Source organism: Phragmites australis, chromosome 11, assembly GCF_958298935.1.
Source record: "Phragmites australis chromosome 11, lpPhrAust1.1, whole genome shotgun sequence".
Classification (NCBI taxonomy): Eukaryota; Viridiplantae; Streptophyta; class Magnoliopsida; order Poales; family Poaceae; genus Phragmites; species Phragmites australis.
Genome location: NC_084931.1, coordinates 32,398,210 through 32,417,012, shown reverse-complemented (window position 1 = coordinate 32,417,012; position 18,803 = coordinate 32,398,210). Strand labels below are relative to the sequence as shown.

The window sequence follows — 18,803 nt, the reverse complement described above, 5'->3', positions numbered from 1 at the left end:
TTTTATAAATATATTAGAATAGAAAATAGTGATTAAAACTATAAATTAAAGTTGATATCAATTCAAAACGACGTGCGTTTATGATAGTATTATTTTTAACCGATAGTATACCGGTCTATAGATAGTACTGCTTAAGTCAATGGTTCGCATTTGTCGCTGTCATTGCCAGGTAATTACAGCCAGTGGAGTACTACTTATCTGACCTTGACGTTTGTCAGTACTGTTTGTCGTTTGTCATAGCGGCTCTGTTTTTCCCCTTGGTTGTCCATACGATGATAACGGCATTCGACATACAAGTCTGTATGACTAACAAAACACGTTGTACGAAAACACTCGTGATATCGGCTAATCAACTAGCTTTACCAAGATCGTGAAGAGCCAGCCGCGGAAAACCAGTTCCTCTGCAGATACGCGTCGCCGTCCAACAAATCAAGAAGCGTAATGCACTAGCTTTTTACCGTCGCGTCATGCCTGCTACAAGCATAGCGGCTTTCGCTCGCTTGTGCTGTACCTTGCGTGTCTGAGCTCTCGGCTTCGCGGTCTCGTCCGTGACAGACGGTTCCACGCCTGCTGAAATCGACAATTTGTTAAGGGGTTGTTTGGAACTGATCTGATTCTGCGGTGAGAGTGATTTTACGGTGGAAGTAAGGTGGAAGTGATTTTATGATAAAAATGATTCTATTTGTAAAATCGTTTGGTATGTTAGTGGTGAAAGTGATTACTGAGAGAATATTATGTTAAAATCGAGAAAAATCAGTCGGAAATCAGGTGAAAGCTAGTTTTTTTAGCTCTCATCTCGCTATATAAAACAGGAAGTGATTCTCGTGCGGAATCACTCCCCGACCAGCTCGTTTAGCAGCGCTGGGAGCGATTCCAGCGCAAAATCAGCTCTCAGAACTCTACCAAACGGGACAGATTCCTTAATTAGTAAGAGTCAGGCTAAACGGTAATTTATAGTTTTTAATTTTTAAAGTGATTTTATGCGAATAAATTTCTAAGATAAATTAGCCTTTTCTAATTCAATTTCTCATATAATCCCTTTCTCCATATATTTTACTTAAAAATCAATAGAAAATTATTTTTAATAATAGAATCACTTTTTTAAAAAATCATCTCTCTCAAAGAGAATTTGGATTACGAGCTCTACCCAGCAGGCCTAGGCTTCAACGGCTAGTACTCAGAAAGTCAGAATCAACCGGATTTGGACCGTGACAAACGCTCCATGCCTCTGTTTCCTCCCGCGCCGCAGCGGCCGGCGCTCGGCACGGCCTCTGGCACAATGGCACCGCAAAAACCGCTGGAAATTTGCCCCTTTTGGAGTCCAATCCCCAAGGTCGTCTGGAAATTTGCCCCTTTTGGAGTCCAATCCCCAAGGTCGTCCAACAGTTTAGGCAAGCGATGCAGTAGAGACGGGTTTCGGCAAGCAGTGCAGTAGAGACGGGTTTCAGGCAAACTGCAACGCAAATTCTGAACTTGTTCGTACGCATTTAGGTTCACATGACTGACTTGCGAGTATGTAGTTCTCCAATTCGAAATAACTATCGTTTTAAACATCGATTTTAATTATTATTTTTTATTATAATATATTAATAAAATATAGTAAAAATATTTTATTATAAAATTACTTTTTAAAATAAATCTACTCGTATTATTTTCAAATATTCAAACTTAATATGTAAAAAATAATTTGTAGTCAAAATTTAAAATAATTAACTACGTGTAACTCAAAAACAGCGTGCCACTCGGCTGCGTTTAAAAATAACATACGTGTTGATATTTGGCGCTGCAATTGACGCTATCGCAGGGTACGTGGTCGCTCCCCGACAAGGACCTGCGTGCAATCAGGCTGTTTTCAAATGTAGCGTGGAAGTGAACTGTCCACGGAGGTAACGATGGGAGCTCGTCCTTCCTTATTTTTCTTTATTCCCAGCCCCAGTTATTGAACCGATCTTTGACAAAAGAGTGACGATGCAATGAACAAGCAACTTCACCTGCTTCTCTTTAGTCTTTTCAAAAGAAGTACCTCCTTTCTTTTATTTATGTTCTTAAAAAAAGAAATGGTGTTCTTGGGTTTTTCAACTACCACAGCCACGAAGCAACTCCAATTCTTTCTCGTTTTCTTTTCCATCCTGTAAGCTCTCTACACCTTCCAGTTCTTCTTCTTCTCAATCAAATCGCATGTTCTTGAGTTGTTTCTATGGTGATGTAAGTATCCGAGTTCCCATACTCTCCTCGCACCTCTTACCCGTCGTTTGTATCTTTTCTTCAGGCATGTAGCCGGCAGGCACATGACAAGTTCTAACGAGTCTGATGATTCTTCTTCTGCCCGGGTTTTAATTTTTTCAGGGGGCTTGCAAACAAAGTATCTGATCATCTGATGTGATACTTGGGCATGCCAACGATGGATGCATCGAATTCGTTCGTGCTTGTCGTGTTGACGCTCCACTCTGTCATGAACGGCTGCTCCTCGATGGATCTGCCTGCGCAGCTTAGCCATCGGAGACTACTTAAGGACAGCAACCTTGCTGCGCCTTCTACAAACGTTCCTGCTTCTGCTGCTGCTCCTGTCCCTTCTACTGGAAGTGGCTCGTTTCCAGCGTCTAGTAGTCAAGGACAAAATGATACGAACGAGATAGCGTCTAGTAGTTCATCCAAGTCTGATGATGTATCACGATCCATGAAGTGGCTGTATATGATTGTTCTTCCAGCGCTTGGCCTGCTGTTGCTTACCGGCCTAGCATGTTTCCTTTTGCCATGTCGCAAAAGTGCAGTTGCAACAATAGGCCCTTGGAAGACTGGGCTCAGTGGCCAGCTGCAGAAAGCATTTTTGACAGGTACTGCCATATTTACTTGTAGTTCATATACTCTTGTACAAATAAATTTACTGGTAGTTCATATATGTGCTCAAAATTATTTTACAACACTGTACTACTTGCAGAAAAGGAAATCAAGAATCAAGTTTTAAATTGCTCTATTGAGTCTATGTTGTTTGAGTTGCTCAAATATCTACTTGAGCTGCTGCTTACTGCAGTTAATTCTGCTTATTTAAATGTGATTCAGGAGTACCAGAATTGCGGAGGTCAGAACTGGAACGTGCTTGTGAGGACTTCAGTAACATTGTGGCGAGTTATCCACACTACACTGTCTATAAGGGAACCTTATCATCTGGTGTTGAGATCGCTGTTGTATCCACTATGATTACATCCAGCAAGGAATGGTCCGAGCATTCAGAGATCTGCTTCAGGAAAAAGGTTATCAGGATTTGCCCATTAGATGAACAACTCACCAATTTATGTATAGCATTAGCGTGAAAATTTAACCTTCGTTTCATGAATAAGCAGATAGGCACCCTGTCGCGAATAAACCATAAGAATTTCATCAACCTGCTTGGCTTTTGTGAGGAGGAAGAACCTTTCACGAGGATGATGGTGCTAGAATATGCACCGAATGGGACACTCTATGAGAATCTCCATGGTAAATATGCAAAAGTTGTCTGTGACTTTGTGTTAATGCACTGATAGATTATGCTAAATCTTTTTAAAAAAAATATTTGTACAAAAGACAACAACATGTTCGGAAAATGTTTTTGCAGCTGAGGATTTTGAGCACATCGACTGGAGGGGTAGGATGCGCATTATTATGGGGCTAGCATACTGCATTCAACACATGCATGAGCTCAACCCTCCTGTGGTGCACCCTGACCTGCAGTCCAGTTCCATATTGCTCTCTGAAGATAATGCTGCAAAGGTGCTTATAATCTAGTCTATTAATGTGTCTTTTGGTTTATCCTATCAAATTTTACTTGCTAGATTAACAAATTTTGGCACCATCCAGTTTAGTGTCAGACTTAGGAATTACGCTTTGATCCTACCTGAGTACTTTCTGGTTTCTGCAGATTGCAGACATGAGTGTTTGGCATGACGTGATTTCCGAAGGCCAACTGCCGATAAATGGTGACCTTGTGGTTCACCATGAACAAGTATCTGCTGGACTAGCAAGGAATGTTTACAACTTCGGCGTAGTACTGCTTGAAATCATCTCAGGGAAGATCCCATACCCTGAACACGAGCGCTCCCTCGTGAGCTTGGTAATGACATCAACACACTTGCAATGGCACATCATTTAAACTGCCAAAAAAAGCCAAACCAATCTCATCTTGAAAAACCAAATGATGTCATGTTTCGTGTTCCTAGGCTTTGGGGTGCATAAACGGCGACCGGAGCATAGCCTCCTTGATCGATCCTACAATGGATTCTCTCAAGGAAGATGAGCTACAAATAATCTGTGAGGTGATCCAGGCTTGCATCCAGAGTGACCCAAGAAACAGACCGAGCATGAGGGAGATCACTGCCAGGCTGAGAGAAGCCATAGCTATCTCGCCGGTTGCGGCGACACCGAGATTGTCCCCGCTTTGGTGGGCGGAGCTTGAGGTCCTCTCAACAGTAGAAGCAGGATAGGAAGAAGGAATGTTCATCTGACATGCTTCATTTCTGAAGACAACACTCTGCCGGTTCTCTCTCTGTATATTTCTATGCAACCTACAAGGATTTAGTCGGGTCTATTCATACAATAAGGTAAATCAAGAAAACAGCAGTAGCAGCTGCAATAGGAGCTAAATATTCAACAGCAATCCAAGGACGCATGCCCAGACAGACACTAAGTTCCCACTATCCTACCTGTTGTGCATATCTTGTGCTGTAAATTTGTACTAATCCGGCCTTGTGGGTGTTTGTTATTTTCCCTTAGATTTCTGATAACCTTTTCCCAGTGCTACCTGAAATGTGACTAAAAATATCAAGCATCAGCAGGTATCTAAAGGCACTCGTATCTATCTATCTATTGTGCAAGCGCTAGCTAATGTTTTGGCAGTATAGTATAGAAAAATCAGACCAGCACTCTCACTATATCATTGGGACCGTAGTCGCCGGACAGGCAGGCCAGACCCAAACAGAGCTCTTCTAGAGGCCACGCACCAGGCATAGCCGGCATAAAAAAAAACTCCATTATTGATACCGGAAAGCAGAAATATGACCTTGGGGGCACTAGTAGACAACATTATCCACATTGTCTTCGCCCCCAAAATATTAGTATAATCGCATGTCAAGCCATCAAAAACTCCCTACTGTTTCCAGCAAAGCGGCTGCAACACATGAAAATTGCAGTCTTGCTCCATCAAAACATCTGCAGCCAGCCGCATGGAATGCAATCCAACCCAAAGCTTTTGCTCCAAGCGGCCCAAACTTGTAGGCACCAACCACAACTATCTGCAGCGATCTTCTACCGACCGGTCGCCCTAAACTTCAGGAAGCTGATATTTCTGTGCAATGCAATATGCGGAGGGATCAGCAGGTTTTAAATTTTTGGCGAGACTTTGCGAATTTCTGAAGTTTTAGAAGAGAAAGAAATATCTAATTTTAAAATTTTCTTTCCTGACATACGGGACACACAGAACATAGAAAAAAAAATGACCAAAATTTCTACAAAGTTTTACGAATTTGATCTTTTCACCGATAAATAAAAATAATTATAAAACAAAATTGAAATCCCTCGCGATCAGCATGCGGTGTTGGTTTTGATCTCGGCTCCACTCTCCTAACGTCTTCTAACTAACAAACGAAACGCATGGGAGCCGTTTCTCAAATGCACCGTGATTGGGGGTGTATCCAACGTTTTTGGTTGCGGTCCCACCTCGTGCAGCACTGCATATATAACAGATAGGAGGGGTTTCGGAGGACATTGAGCTAACTCACGAAGTCAGCCGCCTCTCCTTACATCTTAACCCTAATCCAATCATTAGGGTGCTGTCAACGAGGTGAAGACCGCCGCTTCTTCATCTAACTCGTGCTGGTGATCGACTACATCGGCAAAGTCTCTTCATCACACCAGCGACCTCTTCACCATCATCAGATGGCGTCACCGAACTCAGGTAAATACCTCACGCTTCCGCTCTTAGGGTGTTTGATGTAGGGCTAATGTTTCACTTCATTAAGGTTTGCTTGACTTAACAATGGCATCAGAGCCATCTTTAGCCCTAATCAGACCGTTTTTAAACCTTAATTAGACTAGATCATGTTCGGTTGATGTCTTTTTTGATCAAACTGGCCTATTTGTTCTCGGCGTACTTCAATCAGCTTTAAATTATATCCTTTTAAGATGAATTAGGTTCGGCTAATGTTAATTAGGCCCAATTTGATCAAGTTTTAGTACTGTTTTGTCCATTAAGCATGTTTAGTCAATAATTGCTTGTGTTTAAGGCTTAGTTGACGCGTATTAGTCCCAATTAGCATCGGCTTAGACCTACATATTCATGCATTAGTCTCGGATGAGATGTTTTTGTGCACTTTTGTGTTCTTATGTGCTAATTGTTTCGGATTTAGGACCTTAGGTCCCTTTTTTGGACCTCGGGTAGCACTTAGAAGGAGGGGAATCGGGGAGATTAAGCAAAATCCTAAGAAATCCCCAATTCCCCCCCAAAATCCGAACCCTAAACCCCAAATTTCCCCTCAATCCCGAACCCTAAGCCCATTTTTTGGAAATTCTAGAGCAATAGAAGTAAAAAAAGGAGGGGGAAGACTCACGGCTCCTTCGCTGTTCATGCCGTCGGAGTTCTCCTCCGGCGGGATCTCCTTCCTGCGCTCGCGCGGTTCATCCGGGACGGGGGCACCTCCCTTGCCCTCTTCTCTTTCGGGTGGCCGTGGTCGCCGCTGTTTCTCTCTCTCTCTCTTGTCCAGCGGCTTCTATCGCCGGCGAACTCTCGAGTCGCCGTTTTTTCTCTCGCATCGGGCGACATTTTCGGGAGAGAGAGGAAACTGGATTAGGGTTAGGGTTTTCGGGCGACGGCATTTTTTATATCACGCGTTTTCGTCGGGCAGCTGTCGGATCACGAAGAACGGCTGAGATATTCGGGCCGACGTGTGCGCGAGGCCGGGCGCGGTGGCTGGGCCGCGCTTTCGGCCGGGCCGGTGCGCGCCCGAAAACTCAATTGGGCCGCGCACTGTTTTCTGGGCCAAGCCAGGCCGAGAGGTCTTGTTGGGCCGGTTTCTTTAAATCTTTGGGCTTTTTCATTTATTTGGAATTTTCAGTGATTTCTAACGTTTTTTTTTCTATTTATGCACTGGAATATCTGATGCAAATAGCCCAAAGTTAATGATGATTAATGCATAAAATATTATTGTTAATTCTCTGGTTGAATTGGATCCAACGGGAAGATTTTTCCGGAGAATTTTGCGACCAATTCAATAGGTTCATAATTACTTTCTGACCAAAGTTGACTGTAATTATGGGATATCTTTTCCGTTTTCTGCCCAACGGTGATGCGGATTGGAGTTTTATTTTTTGCATGATTTTAATCAGACCAACGTAGGGTTATTTTCATGCAAATTATTTCCTCATGATAAATTTACTAATCAGGTCCAATTCTTCTCTCCAGCTCTTAACGCTTCCTCTATTGCCGCCACTATTGACGGCATAGAGCAACTCACGGGCAATAATTTTCCTGCTTGGAAAGCTAAGGTGACTGTTGTCCTTGGTGTTTTAGACCTGAATTATGCACTCAGGGTTGACGCTCCCACAGCTCCCACCGTTGGCGTGGAAAATTATGATGAACTAAAGAAAACTTATGATGCACTTTCTGAGAAGTGGGAGCGGTCCAACAGCATGTCTCTTATGATAATGAGGAACTCAATATCAGATGCTATAAGGGGAGCAATCCCAAACTCAGAAAAAGCTAAGACGTACTTGGTATCTGTGGAGGAGCAATTTAAAGGCACCTCCAAGGTTTATGCCAGTACGCTGATTCAGAAGCTCCTCAACACTAAGTATAATTATGGATCTGGTGGCATAAGAGAACACATCATGATGATGACAGATATGGCTGCCAAACTCAAGGGCATGGATATGGAAATCTCTGAGGGTTTTCTTGTCCACTTCATTATGACCTCTCTCCCTCCTGAGTTTACTCCCTTTAAGATAAATTACAACACTCAGAAAGAGAAGTGGAGCATGAGCGACTTGATCGCAATGTGCGTCCAAGAGGAAGAGAGGGTGAGGGCTGAAAATAAAGATTTTGTGAATCAAATAAGCAGCCCCAAGAATAAAAGAAAATTCCAAGGGGATTTCAAGTCTAAGAAAAGGTTGCATTTCGTCGCTAAACACGACAAGGCAGCACAGAGGGTGCCCAAGGCATTTGCTCCTTCTGCTCCTGCCTCTCAAGAATCTAAAGATGACGGATGCCACTTCTGCCACAAGAAGGACCACTACCAAAAGGATTGTGTTGGTTTCCTGAAGTGGCTTGCAAAGAAGGGTAATGATTTCATAACATTCATTGATGAATCACTTTATGCTGATTTTTCCCTTAATTCATGGTGGATTGACTCAGGTGCCACTGTGCACGTTACCAACTCCTTACAGGGATTCCTTACCGCGAGAACATTAAGAAAGGGGGAGCGAAGTCTTAGAGTGGCCAATGGGAAGGAAGCTCAAGTTGAAGCTATCGGATCCTTTCCATTAGTTCTTAATAGTGGCTTCACTCTTAGATTAAATAATGTAGTTTATGTTCCTTCTATGAGGAGGAATCTCATTTCAATTTCAATGTTAGATGATGATGGTTTTCATTGTAATTTCGGAGATAATAAATGCATTCTTAAATTTAATTCAGAGGATATTGGTCTTGCCATCCGACAAGATAAACTTTATATGCTTCCTCTTAATGAATCCTCTGTGACGATGAATGTCTATAATGTAAGCCATAAAAGAAAGAGAAGTACAATTAATAAGACTTCTTCGAAGCTGTGGCATTGTCGTTTAGGCCACATTTCGAGGGGGAGAATGGAGCGTCTCATTAAGGAAGAGATTCTCCAACCCTTAGACTTCTCCGATTCTAACCACTGCATAGATTGCATTAAAGGAAAATACGTTAAGCAAATAAAGAAAGGGGCCACTCGGAGCACAGGATTATTAGAATTAATTCACACGGACATATGTGGTCCTTTTCCTGTGACATCAGTTGACGGTTTTGATTCTTTCATTACCTTCACTGATGATTTCTCCCGTTACGGCTATATCTACCCCATTAAAGATCGATCTGAATCTCTCGATAAATTTAAGATATTTAAGGCTGAAGTAGAAAATCAGCACAACCTGAAGATTAAAGTAGTGAGATCGGATCGCGGAGGAGAATATTATGGGAGGCATGCCACATATGGACAAATCCCTGGTCCTTTTGCCAGATTCCTTCAGGAAAATGGCATAGTAGCCCAATATTCTACACCTGGTGAACCTCAGTAAAACGGGGTAGCTGAGCGACGCAACCGCACGCTTATGGACATGGTGCGAAGTATGCTCAGCTATTCTAGTTTACTAGTTGGACTGTGGATGGAGGCACTTAAAACAGCCACACACATTCTTAATCGGGTTCCCAGTAAATCAGTTCCAAAAACACCATATGAATTATGGAGTGGGAGAAAACCCTCTTTAAAGTATTTACGTGTGTGGGGCTGTGCAGCTGAAGCTAAAGTCTTTAATCCACACATTGGGAAACTAGATCCTAAGACAGTTAGTTGTCACTTTATCGGGTATCCAGAAAGATCAAAGGGATATCGTTTTTACTGTCCAGATAGGATCACTAAGTTCGTAGAAACAAGACACGTTGTGTTTCTTGAAAATGGGGATATGGAGCCAAGGGAAGTTGATCTTGAAGAAAAACGGGTTTATGTTCCTACTCCACTGATACAAGAGTCACACATCCCTGTGCCTCAGGTGGTTGCACCTTCAGTAGAAACTAACGTCAGTACACCCCCTGTTGAGGTCTCTAAAATTCCTAATGATATACCTAATGATGAGCCTCAGTAGTCCCCTGCAGTACCCAGTCCTTGTCCTGCAGTGCATAATGAACCGATCAGAAGATCACAGCGTGACAGGAGACCTGCCATCTCGAACGATTATATCGTTTATATGAATGAGGATGTTAATGACATAGGGAAGACAGAAGATCCCAACTCATATAAAGAAGCCATGATGCGTAAGCATTCGTCTGAGTGGCTTAATGCCATGAATGACGAATTAAAATCTATGAGCGATAATGATGTATGGGACCTAGTAGAAATTCCTGACGGAGCCAAAACAGTAGGCTGTAAATGGGTCTACAAAACAAAACATGACTCTAATGGGAACATCGAAAGGTTCAAAGCAAGGCTCGTAGCTAAAGGCTTCTCGCAAAGAGAAGGAATCGATTATAATGAAACTTTCTCTCCTGTATCAAGTAAAGATTCTTTCAGAATAATTATGGCGCTCACAGCGCATTATGATTTAGAGCTGCATCAGATGGATGTAAAAACGGCATTCCTTAATGGTGACTTGGAAGAAAATGTTTACATGGCTCAGCCAGAAGGTTTTGTCATGAAAGACAACGAACATTTGGGATGTCGCCTTAAGAAATCAATTTATGGTCTAAAACAAGCGTCTAGACAGTGGTATCTCAAGTTCGACAAAGTCATCAGAAATTTTGGTTTTAAAGAAAATGAAGTTGATAACTGCATTTATATAAAGTTTAAAGGGGGGAAATTCACCATCTTAGTTCTTTATGTGGATGACATCTTATTGGCCAGTAGTGATAAGGATATGCTGTTTGAGACCAAGATATTTCTTTCCTCTAATTTCGATATGAAGGATCTCGGTGAAGCCTCTTATGTTCTTGGCATTGAAATTCATCGAGATCGGTCCAAAGGAGCATTAGGTTTGTCTCAAAAGGCATACATTGACAGAGTACTAAGGAAATACAATATGCATAAGTGCTCTGCCACGCCTGCTCCTATTGTTAAGGGCGATAAGTTTGGGACATATCAATGTCCAAGGAACCAATATGAAATTGATCAAATGAAGATGGTTCCTTATGCTTCAGCTGTCGGAAGCATTATGTATGCTCAAGTTTGTACACGCCCTGACTTAGCTTTCGTGACCGGGATGCTTGGCAGATATCAATCAAATCCAGGACCGGACCACTGAAAAGCCGTTAAGAAAGTCCTTCGCTATTTACAAGGCACTAAGAACTACATGCTTATATTTAGAAAATCCGATAACCTTGAAGTCATTGGTTATTCGGATGCAGACTTTGCGGGGTGTGTAGACACTAAGAAATCCACGTCAGGTTATATCTTCACCCTTGCTGGAGGAGCTATATCGTGGAAAAGCTCCAAGCAGACACTTACAGCATCTTCAACGATGCAAGCTGAGTTTGTGGCATGTTATGAGGCTACCGGGCAGGCTGTATGGCTAAAGAACTTTATCCCGGGACTAAGAGTGGTCGACAGTATTGCAAAACCACTTACATTATACTGCGATAATCAACCCGCAGTTTTCTATACGAGTAACAACAAGTCGAGTGGTGCTGCCAAACACATCGACATTAAGTATCACGTTGTGAAAGATCGAATCCAAGATCAAACAATAAGTGTCAAGCACATAAGCACTAAGTCAATGCTTGCGGATCCACTCACTAAAGGCTTACCACCTCATATTTTTCGTGATCATGTTGCCGGCATGGGGATATTGGAAAGTCTATGATTCTGGATTAAGAGGACCATTAAACAAACCAACTCCCATCAAGTATAACGAAATTCCATTTCGAGATGAAATGGTACACTATAGGTATTTGGGTTTTAGTGGCATTTTATTGACCGCTGTAATACTTTGCCTTGGTATGCTGTTTCATTGAGAGTGGGCTTATGATGTTAGCCTTACGATCAAGGGGGAGAATGTTGGTTTTGATCTCGGCTCCACTCTCCTAACGTCTTCTAACTAACAAACGAAACGCATGGGAGCCGTTTCTCAAATGCACCGTGATTGGGGGTGTATCCAACGTTTTTGGTTGCGGTCCCACCTCGTGCAGCACTGCATATATAACAGATAGGAGGGGTTTCGGAGGATATTGAGCTAACTCACGAAGTCAGCCGCCTCTCCTTACATCTTAACCCTAATCCAATCATTAGGGTGCTGTCAACGAGGTGAAGACCGCCGCTTCTTCATCTAACTCGTGCTGGTGATCGACTACATCGGCAAAGTCTCTTCATCACACCAGCGACCTCTTCACCATCATCAGATGGCGTCACCGAACTCAGGTAAATACCTCACGCTTCCGTTCTTAGGGTGTTTGATGTAGGGCTAATGTTTCACTTCATTAAGGTTTGCTTGACTTAACATGCGGGTCACTGCTGCTAATGCATTGCAAGCTTCTATCTTCCATGGGAAAATTCGGCACGAGTTTCTCATGGTCTAAACTCTAAAGCCCCAGCTGGTGGGCGGCACCAACTAGCCGTAAGTCACTGCACCCCACTGGCGCGCGCACACGCCGGCTGCCTCCGCCTTGCCCGTCGTGACGGCGTCGCCGTCCAGGACCAGACGGCCAGTGCTCGAGGCACACATGGGCCTCCTGCATGCGCGCCACTTATCGCCACCTCATACGCCCGGCCGCGCATCCTCAGCCGTCCGTTCGTCCCAGCTCACGGCTCGGATGGCGCGGCCGCTCGTTATAAATACCGCCGCCCGCCGTGTGGCCTCCCAAGTCCCACCCCCTCCCCGCGCCCGCCCCGTTCGGGAATGGAGCTTCCACCTCTGGTTCCGCGGGCTTCGGTCGCTGCGCCGGACCTCAGGTCGGCCCGCTGATCTGACGACCTGGCCCAGATCAGCGCGCTCGTGGGCCGCTTCGTGGCCCACCTCGAGAGCTACTGCACCGCACGCGCCCAGCTGGACCCGGTCTGGACGCTGTCCGCGCCGTGCGCGGTGGCTCGCCGGGTGGCGCCCCACCACGCTGGTCCACCTGCTGTACACCGAGTCCGGCCGCCGGTTCGAGGCGCAGCTCCCGGACCTGCTGCTGGGCGTGCGGTCGGGCGACCTCACTCCGGCCCAGCTGGCACAGATCGACGACCTGCAGCGGCGCACGGTGGCCGAGGAGGACGAGCTGTCGCGGGAGATGGCGCAGGTGCAGGAGGGCCACGGCGTGGTGGCGTCCGGAACCGAGCTGGACGTGGGCGGGCTGGTGGCGTGGGTCAGAAGGGTGCTGGAAAGGGCGGACTCGCTGCGGTGCGCACGATGAAGCGCGCGGTGGAGATCCTGGAGCCGGCGCAAGCGGCCGAGCTGCTTGTCGCCGCCGCGGACACGGAGATCGGCTTCCGGGAGTTCGGGCTCAAGTACGGGTCGGGCCGTGACGAATAACAATTTTGTGTTGGCTATTTTGTGTTGCCCGACCCAGTTTTTTCCGTTCAACAATTTTGTGTTGGCTATTTCACTGGGAGATTGACGGGCGCCGATTTACGCGACTAGATCATGCATCAGATTGTTGCAAGTGTCGTGCGAAGCGAGTGTGATGCCAAAATTGGGCCGTGCCGGCGCGTAAGAAATAATAAAAAGCAGTTCACGCTAATGACTACTCTTAATATAATATTTTGTTATGATAATATTTTATTAATTATATTTTGTATGGATTTTTTATTTAGATATTTGATTTTTTTTAAATTATATTTGATATGGATTCTTCGGGTGAAAAACTAGCTCTGGACATCTAGATAGGCGATAGCGGTGCCTTTGGACGTCGTGTCCTTTTGGAGGTTTCGCTTTGGAAGTCATTTTATTGGTTTTGAGTGGCAATCGATTTTGGCATGGATCAGGACATTCTCGGCGGCGGACTTCAACACCTTTAGAGACTTGGAGTTTTTTTCCCCCAATAAGTTGTTGCCTCAATTTGATATGCTCTCCATCTCTCTTGGCGCTCGACTGATGCGCGTTGGGCTAGCTATGTAATGGTGAAGTCGGAGTTGCTGCGTCATCGGGGTTCTACAGAGCTCAGCAACGATGACATGGTGCAACGATTGTCCCCACGACGGTATCAGGTGGCCTTGGACGTGGGCGTGACGAGTTAAGGTAGTTGCAGTGTTTCACCGTAGGAAGTCGGAGATGCTCTCATGCTTGGCAACGATAAGCTACGACAGACCCAATCAGTTTGTGGACTCCAAGTAGTTGGTGGTGTGCACTTTTTGAGCAACTGTTTCGGATAGGATGTCTGCTGAGCAAGGGGTTTTGCCGATTTTTCCATTGAATTAACTGTGCAGGTGTGAAATTTTCGGGTCCAGTTTCTCTGATAAATTAGGTTAATTATCCCATTCTATATTTTTTTTTGACAATGCTCTTACCGTCCTTTCAAAAAATATATATTTGATATGGATCTTTCTTTTTTTCTATTCTAACCTCAATTTAATTATTAATTATTTTTATTTTATTTGGACTCTTTATTTATATATTTTACTTCCTAAATTGTATAGAATCTAATTGCTAATTTTTCATAATTTTTAATTTAGAATTTTACTATTTATTAATTGTATTTGATATGAATTTTTTGGTTTACTAGACCGTTAGATATTCGTAATAATGAGTAGTCTGAGTTTTTTTTATTAATATGATAATTTCGTGACCTTATAAACGAATGTGGTGATTTATTTTTTTCTCAAATATTAATATAATAGATAGGTTCATGGAATGTCTGGTGGTTTTGATGAGAAGTTGGCCTTTCTGGCTGTGTTTCTGCCGTGCATTGTTGGAAAGCTTCATGACTGATGTTGATGTTCGCTTGCTTGGAGTTGTAAACATGACTGAAATGGCCGTCACCTTACCAGTTTACATTTGCTGTGTTGTGGTTTGGGATTTAGCTGGTTGAGGAAACTCTTTATTGAATTTAGCAAAATTTCTCCGTTATGCTTTCCACTAATGGTCTTCAAAGTCACCACAGTACCGAACATTTGGATTTTTTTAATTTTATTTTGCCCTACTCTTCCTCCGGATCTCGATCAAGCGCAAGCAGGAGCAGGAAGAGAGCACCTTGTACGGTTCATCACATTATCGCACGAACGGCGAAAGATTTCGCACCCCGTGCTAATTAAGGCGCTTGCGTTTATATTTGGCGAGCCAGCCACCCGGAGACCGGAGTCCAGGCGTCCAGCCGCAGACGAGAAAATCTCGGCGTCGCACGTTGGGAACGTTGCCGATCTCCGAGTTGGGCAGACAAGAAGCGGGCCAATTCTGCTCCGCCTTCCACCGTCGCGCCACCCACAAACAGCAACGACAGCCAACAGGTCGCACGCCCCTAGCTTGTCTCCGCCCTTCCTCTCCTCACGTCCCAAAACCGCCTCCCGAAATCTAGCCAGCGACCGTCCTCTCTCTCTCTCTCTCTCTGCGCCAAGAAAGGCTCCACGTTGACATTGCGGATGCTGTAGAGCGCGCGTGCCAGCCATGCGTCCGTGATGGCCCGGCCGTTCCTGAAGATCGAGCACGGCCTCCACAGGTTCTCGTTCAACCGGCGGCGGAGGTCGGCGTCGGACGATACGGGCAGCTGTCCCATGGAAGCGCCGGCGGCGGTGCAGCCTTCCGCCAGGCGGGCGCTGTCCAGGAGCTGCGGGTCGAAGGGAAGCCGGTTGTTGGTCGACCTGCCGCCGCCGCTGCCTGGCGGCCCGTCGGACAAGGCGGCAGCTGCAAGCTCGTCATCGGCGCCGGTCCCGGTGAAGCCAGCTCGGCATGAGGGTCCGCATTCAGGTAACGATTGTTGTAGGACCGTCAATAACGATTCTGTTGTCGCGATCTTGGTGCTGAAATGATTCGTGCTTGGTGGTCGCAGATGCCGAGGTGGTGAGGGAGAAGTTCTCCAAGCTGCTGCTGGGGGAGGACATGTCCGGCACCGGCAAAGGGGTGTCCTCTGCTCTGGCTCTGTCCAACGCCATTACCAATCTTGCAGGTAATCCTTTCCCCCCAAGAATCCTTTATTTTCTTATTTTCCTAAAACCCAATTTTTTCCTTCTACGATCTTGGATTTTTAGAGTTGGGCAATTTCTAATGGAAAGCTGATTTATTATGTTAATTTCTTGCTCATATGTCTTTTTTTTTTCAGCTTCTGTGTTTGGGGAGCAGCGCCGCCTGCAGCCGATGGCCGCCGAGCAAAAAGCGCGGTGGAAAAAAGAGATCGACTGGCTTTTGTCGGTAGCCGATTACATTGTTGAATTTGTTCCTTCGCAACAAGTGTCCGAGAACGGGACCTGCATGGAGGTTAGAAATTAATTTCCTTTTTCAGTACTACTGTACTAGTGCTATTCAGATTCACTATGCGATTCAATTATACAGGGGTGCATATCAGTGCTTCAACTGCCTTGAATCAACACGTTTTCCTGCCAAACAGATAATGGTAACCCAGCAGCGTCAAGATCTGCAGATGAACATCCCTGCGTTGCGGAAGCTTGATGCAATGCTCCTTGTAAGCATGAGCATGATCTTCTTGATCTTTTACTAAATCAATTCGGAAGGATATTTGAACTACTAACTTGTGGTACCGCATGCTTCTCTTGTGGAATAGGAATATCTTGATAGTTTCAAAGACAAGCAGGAGTTTTGGTATGTATCAAAAGATGCAGATGACTCGGAGAAGGGCAACACGCCGAGGCAGGATGACAAATGGTGGCTCCCAACTGTTAGGGTCCCTCCTAATGGTCTGTCAGATACATACAGGAAATGGCTTCAAAACCAGAAGGACCTCGTTGCTCAAGTCCTGAAGGCAGCAATGGCCATCAATGCTAATGTTCTTATGGAAATGGAGGTCCCAGAAGCGTACATGGAGTCCCTGCCTAAGGTTATCCATAAAACCACACTACATAATGTCTTGCCGTATTTTGCAGCATTTATAACAACATAACTGTATCACTCTTTTTTGTTATGTCTGCTAGAATGGGAAGTCCAGCCTTGGAGATTCAATGTACAAAATTATAACTGACGATTATTTTGATCCAGAAGAACTTCTGAGTTCTGTAGACTTGTCTGAGGAGCACAACATTGTTGATCTGAAGAACCGAATTGAAGCGTCGGTAGTCATTTGGCAGAAGAAAATGACTAAGGACAGCAAATTGTCATGGGGGCATGGAATCAGTCACGAGAAGCGGGGAATGTTTGAAGGGAGAGCAGAGAATGTCCTTCTCCTTATTAAGCACAGATTTCCTGGCATTGCCCAGTCAGCTCTAGACATAAGCAAAATCCAATACAACAGGGTACTGGAAAGTATATGCATTTTCCATCTCCTTTTTTCAGTCTGCTACAGTACTTTGTTTATTTCCACAACTTGCATCTCTCTCTTTTCAGGATGTTGGCCTTGCCATTTTGGAGAGTTACTCCAGGACTCTTGAGAGTCTAGCTTTCACAGTTATGTCTCGAATTGAAGATGTTCTTAACGCCGACTCCGCCACTCAAGATCCCAAGAATGCAGAATCGATGAGAATCCCCAGTTTATTGACATATGACACAGATAAAGTTGTTTCAGATGCTAAGGCCGAGGTAGAGAAGTTGAGAAGAATGGAACCAGTTTCGGCGACACTATTTGACTTTGTGGGCCCACGGGACCAAGATCTCAACACATATGGCAAGGAGGATGCTAACGGTCCAAAGCTGACAAAGGTCTCGTCAATTGCAACTCGGAGGTTTTCTTACCTAGAGAAGCTTGAGCATTTGGGTGGAACAAGAAGCCCAATATCTAGACACTAGCTGCAACGAGGACAGACGGATCATGCTGCCACATAGCCTTCGGAAGAAACTTTGTACATAGCACATATGTTCAAAGCATTATGACATTCAGAATTCAGGCTGCACCAATGTGACGTTCTGCAAACTAACTCAGATCTACCTTCATTCCTAAGGGAAGTTTGGTGCATATACGGCCATGTCAATCTGTTGGGTTTTGGCCTGTTTACATAACTAATCATAAGATCTCAACTGATGAACTGACCCCTCAATAATGGGCCTGTCAGATTTGTACTTGTACTGTTTCGAAAAAGGAAAAAGAAATGTAGTTCTCTAGTAGCGCCTTGCTCAATTGATAACTCTTTAGACCATGATTTCCATTCAAATTTCAGTAAGTGGTGACGATTCTCTTTCCTTCGTGCTTTAGCAAGAAGGTTTCCGGTTAGATATACACACTAGTACTACCATTGCACTGGAGAATCAAATCACTCGAGTACCGAATAACAAGACGACGTAAAAAGCGCGCTGTCTGCAGCCGGTCGCAACATGATTTTACTTGCTAGTTTATGATTAGTCTACCCCTAATGGATGGTATCATGCATATTTATTATGTCTCACAAATGATTTATTTTACTGATATGGCTTGGAATTAAAGAAATAAGCGAAGAAAGATGTCAAAGATATTGTTTGGATGCGAAATTCAATACAAGGAAATCATGTGACTTGCATTGTGGTGTATCAAATGAATGGTTTCGTCGTAACACTTACAACAATTAATTGACTTTGGGGACCTAGGAAACACCAATATGATACTATATATTGGAAGGATTGTTTCTACACATTAATTTAAGCTCTTCTTGTGAGCTTAAATTAATATGGTCCGGTAACGCGATGCGTTGACGTAGGCCAGCATGGAGCCACTGCCCAGCACAGGATCTTGAGCAAGAGTCTTCTCTTGGACTCTTGGTGAACGGTGCCGCGAACATCTCAAAGAACTTGCTCTACAAACGCATAAATTAACCAAAAGTTAAACAACGAAGTTTGTGTAAGATGATACATGTGCAACTGTGCAGAAATTGACGCAGTAACGAAGCGTGAAAGCAACTGAAGCGGGTTGTGTGACGAGGGTGCATCTAAGACGTACGTACAGGTCCCGCTACTCTGGTGGTGTTGCCGATGCCGTCGAGGTCGAAGTAGACACTCTTCTCGCCGTACGTGCCGTCAGTCACTCTTACTCTTGATATGCGTTCATCGAGAGCATAATTTTT

General features: G+C 44.5%; 3 protein-coding genes and 1 pseudogene across 4 annotated transcripts; all 4 read left to right on the top strand.

Moving 5' to 3' along the window:
• Nucleotides 1-1,896: 1,896 nt before the first annotated feature.
• On the top strand, nucleotides 1,897-4,829 carry LOC133885485 (protein MALE DISCOVERER 2-like). 2 transcript variants are annotated; one of them, XM_062325207.1, is made up of 7 exons: nucleotides 1,897-2,131; nucleotides 2,347-2,834; nucleotides 3,061-3,251; nucleotides 3,342-3,474; nucleotides 3,593-3,747; nucleotides 3,896-4,087; nucleotides 4,194-4,829. In XM_062325207.1, exons 2-7 carry the CDS (start codon nucleotides 2,393-2,395, stop codon nucleotides 4,455-4,457), a joined length of 1,377 nt encoding a protein of 458 aa, XP_062181191.1. In that variant the 5' UTR covers nucleotides 1,897-2,131; nucleotides 2,347-2,392; the 3' UTR covers nucleotides 4,458-4,829. The 2 variants fall into 2 exon arrangements, with proteins under 2 accessions (XP_062181191.1, XP_062181190.1); XM_062325206.1 differs by having other exon boundaries at nucleotides 1,897-2,205.
• Nucleotides 4,830-7,940: 3,111 nt separating this feature from the next.
• LOC133885859 (uncharacterized) lies at nucleotides 7,941-8,553 on the top strand. The gene is made up of 2 exons (XM_062325623.1): nucleotides 7,941-8,302; nucleotides 8,410-8,553. Exons 1-2 carry the CDS (start codon nucleotides 8,002-8,004, stop codon nucleotides 8,454-8,456), a joined length of 348 nt encoding a protein of 115 aa, XP_062181607.1. The 5' UTR covers nucleotides 7,941-8,001; the 3' UTR covers nucleotides 8,457-8,553.
• A 3,952-nt stretch (nucleotides 8,554-12,505) lies between these two features.
• Nucleotides 12,506-13,491, top strand: LOC133884177 (uncharacterized; annotated as a pseudogene).
• A 1,164-nt stretch (nucleotides 13,492-14,655) lies between these two features.
• LOC133883885 (rop guanine nucleotide exchange factor 9-like) lies at nucleotides 14,656-17,856 on the top strand. The gene is made up of 7 exons (XM_062323274.1): nucleotides 14,656-15,573; nucleotides 15,656-15,772; nucleotides 15,926-16,080; nucleotides 16,211-16,285; nucleotides 16,385-16,657; nucleotides 16,752-17,069; nucleotides 17,161-17,856. The coding sequence occupies exons 1-7, from the start codon at nucleotides 15,285-15,287 to the stop codon at nucleotides 17,557-17,559; spliced, it is 1,626 nt and encodes a 541-aa protein (XP_062179258.1). The 5' UTR covers nucleotides 14,656-15,284; the 3' UTR covers nucleotides 17,560-17,856.
• The last annotated feature ends 947 nt before the right edge of the window (nucleotides 17,857-18,803 follow it).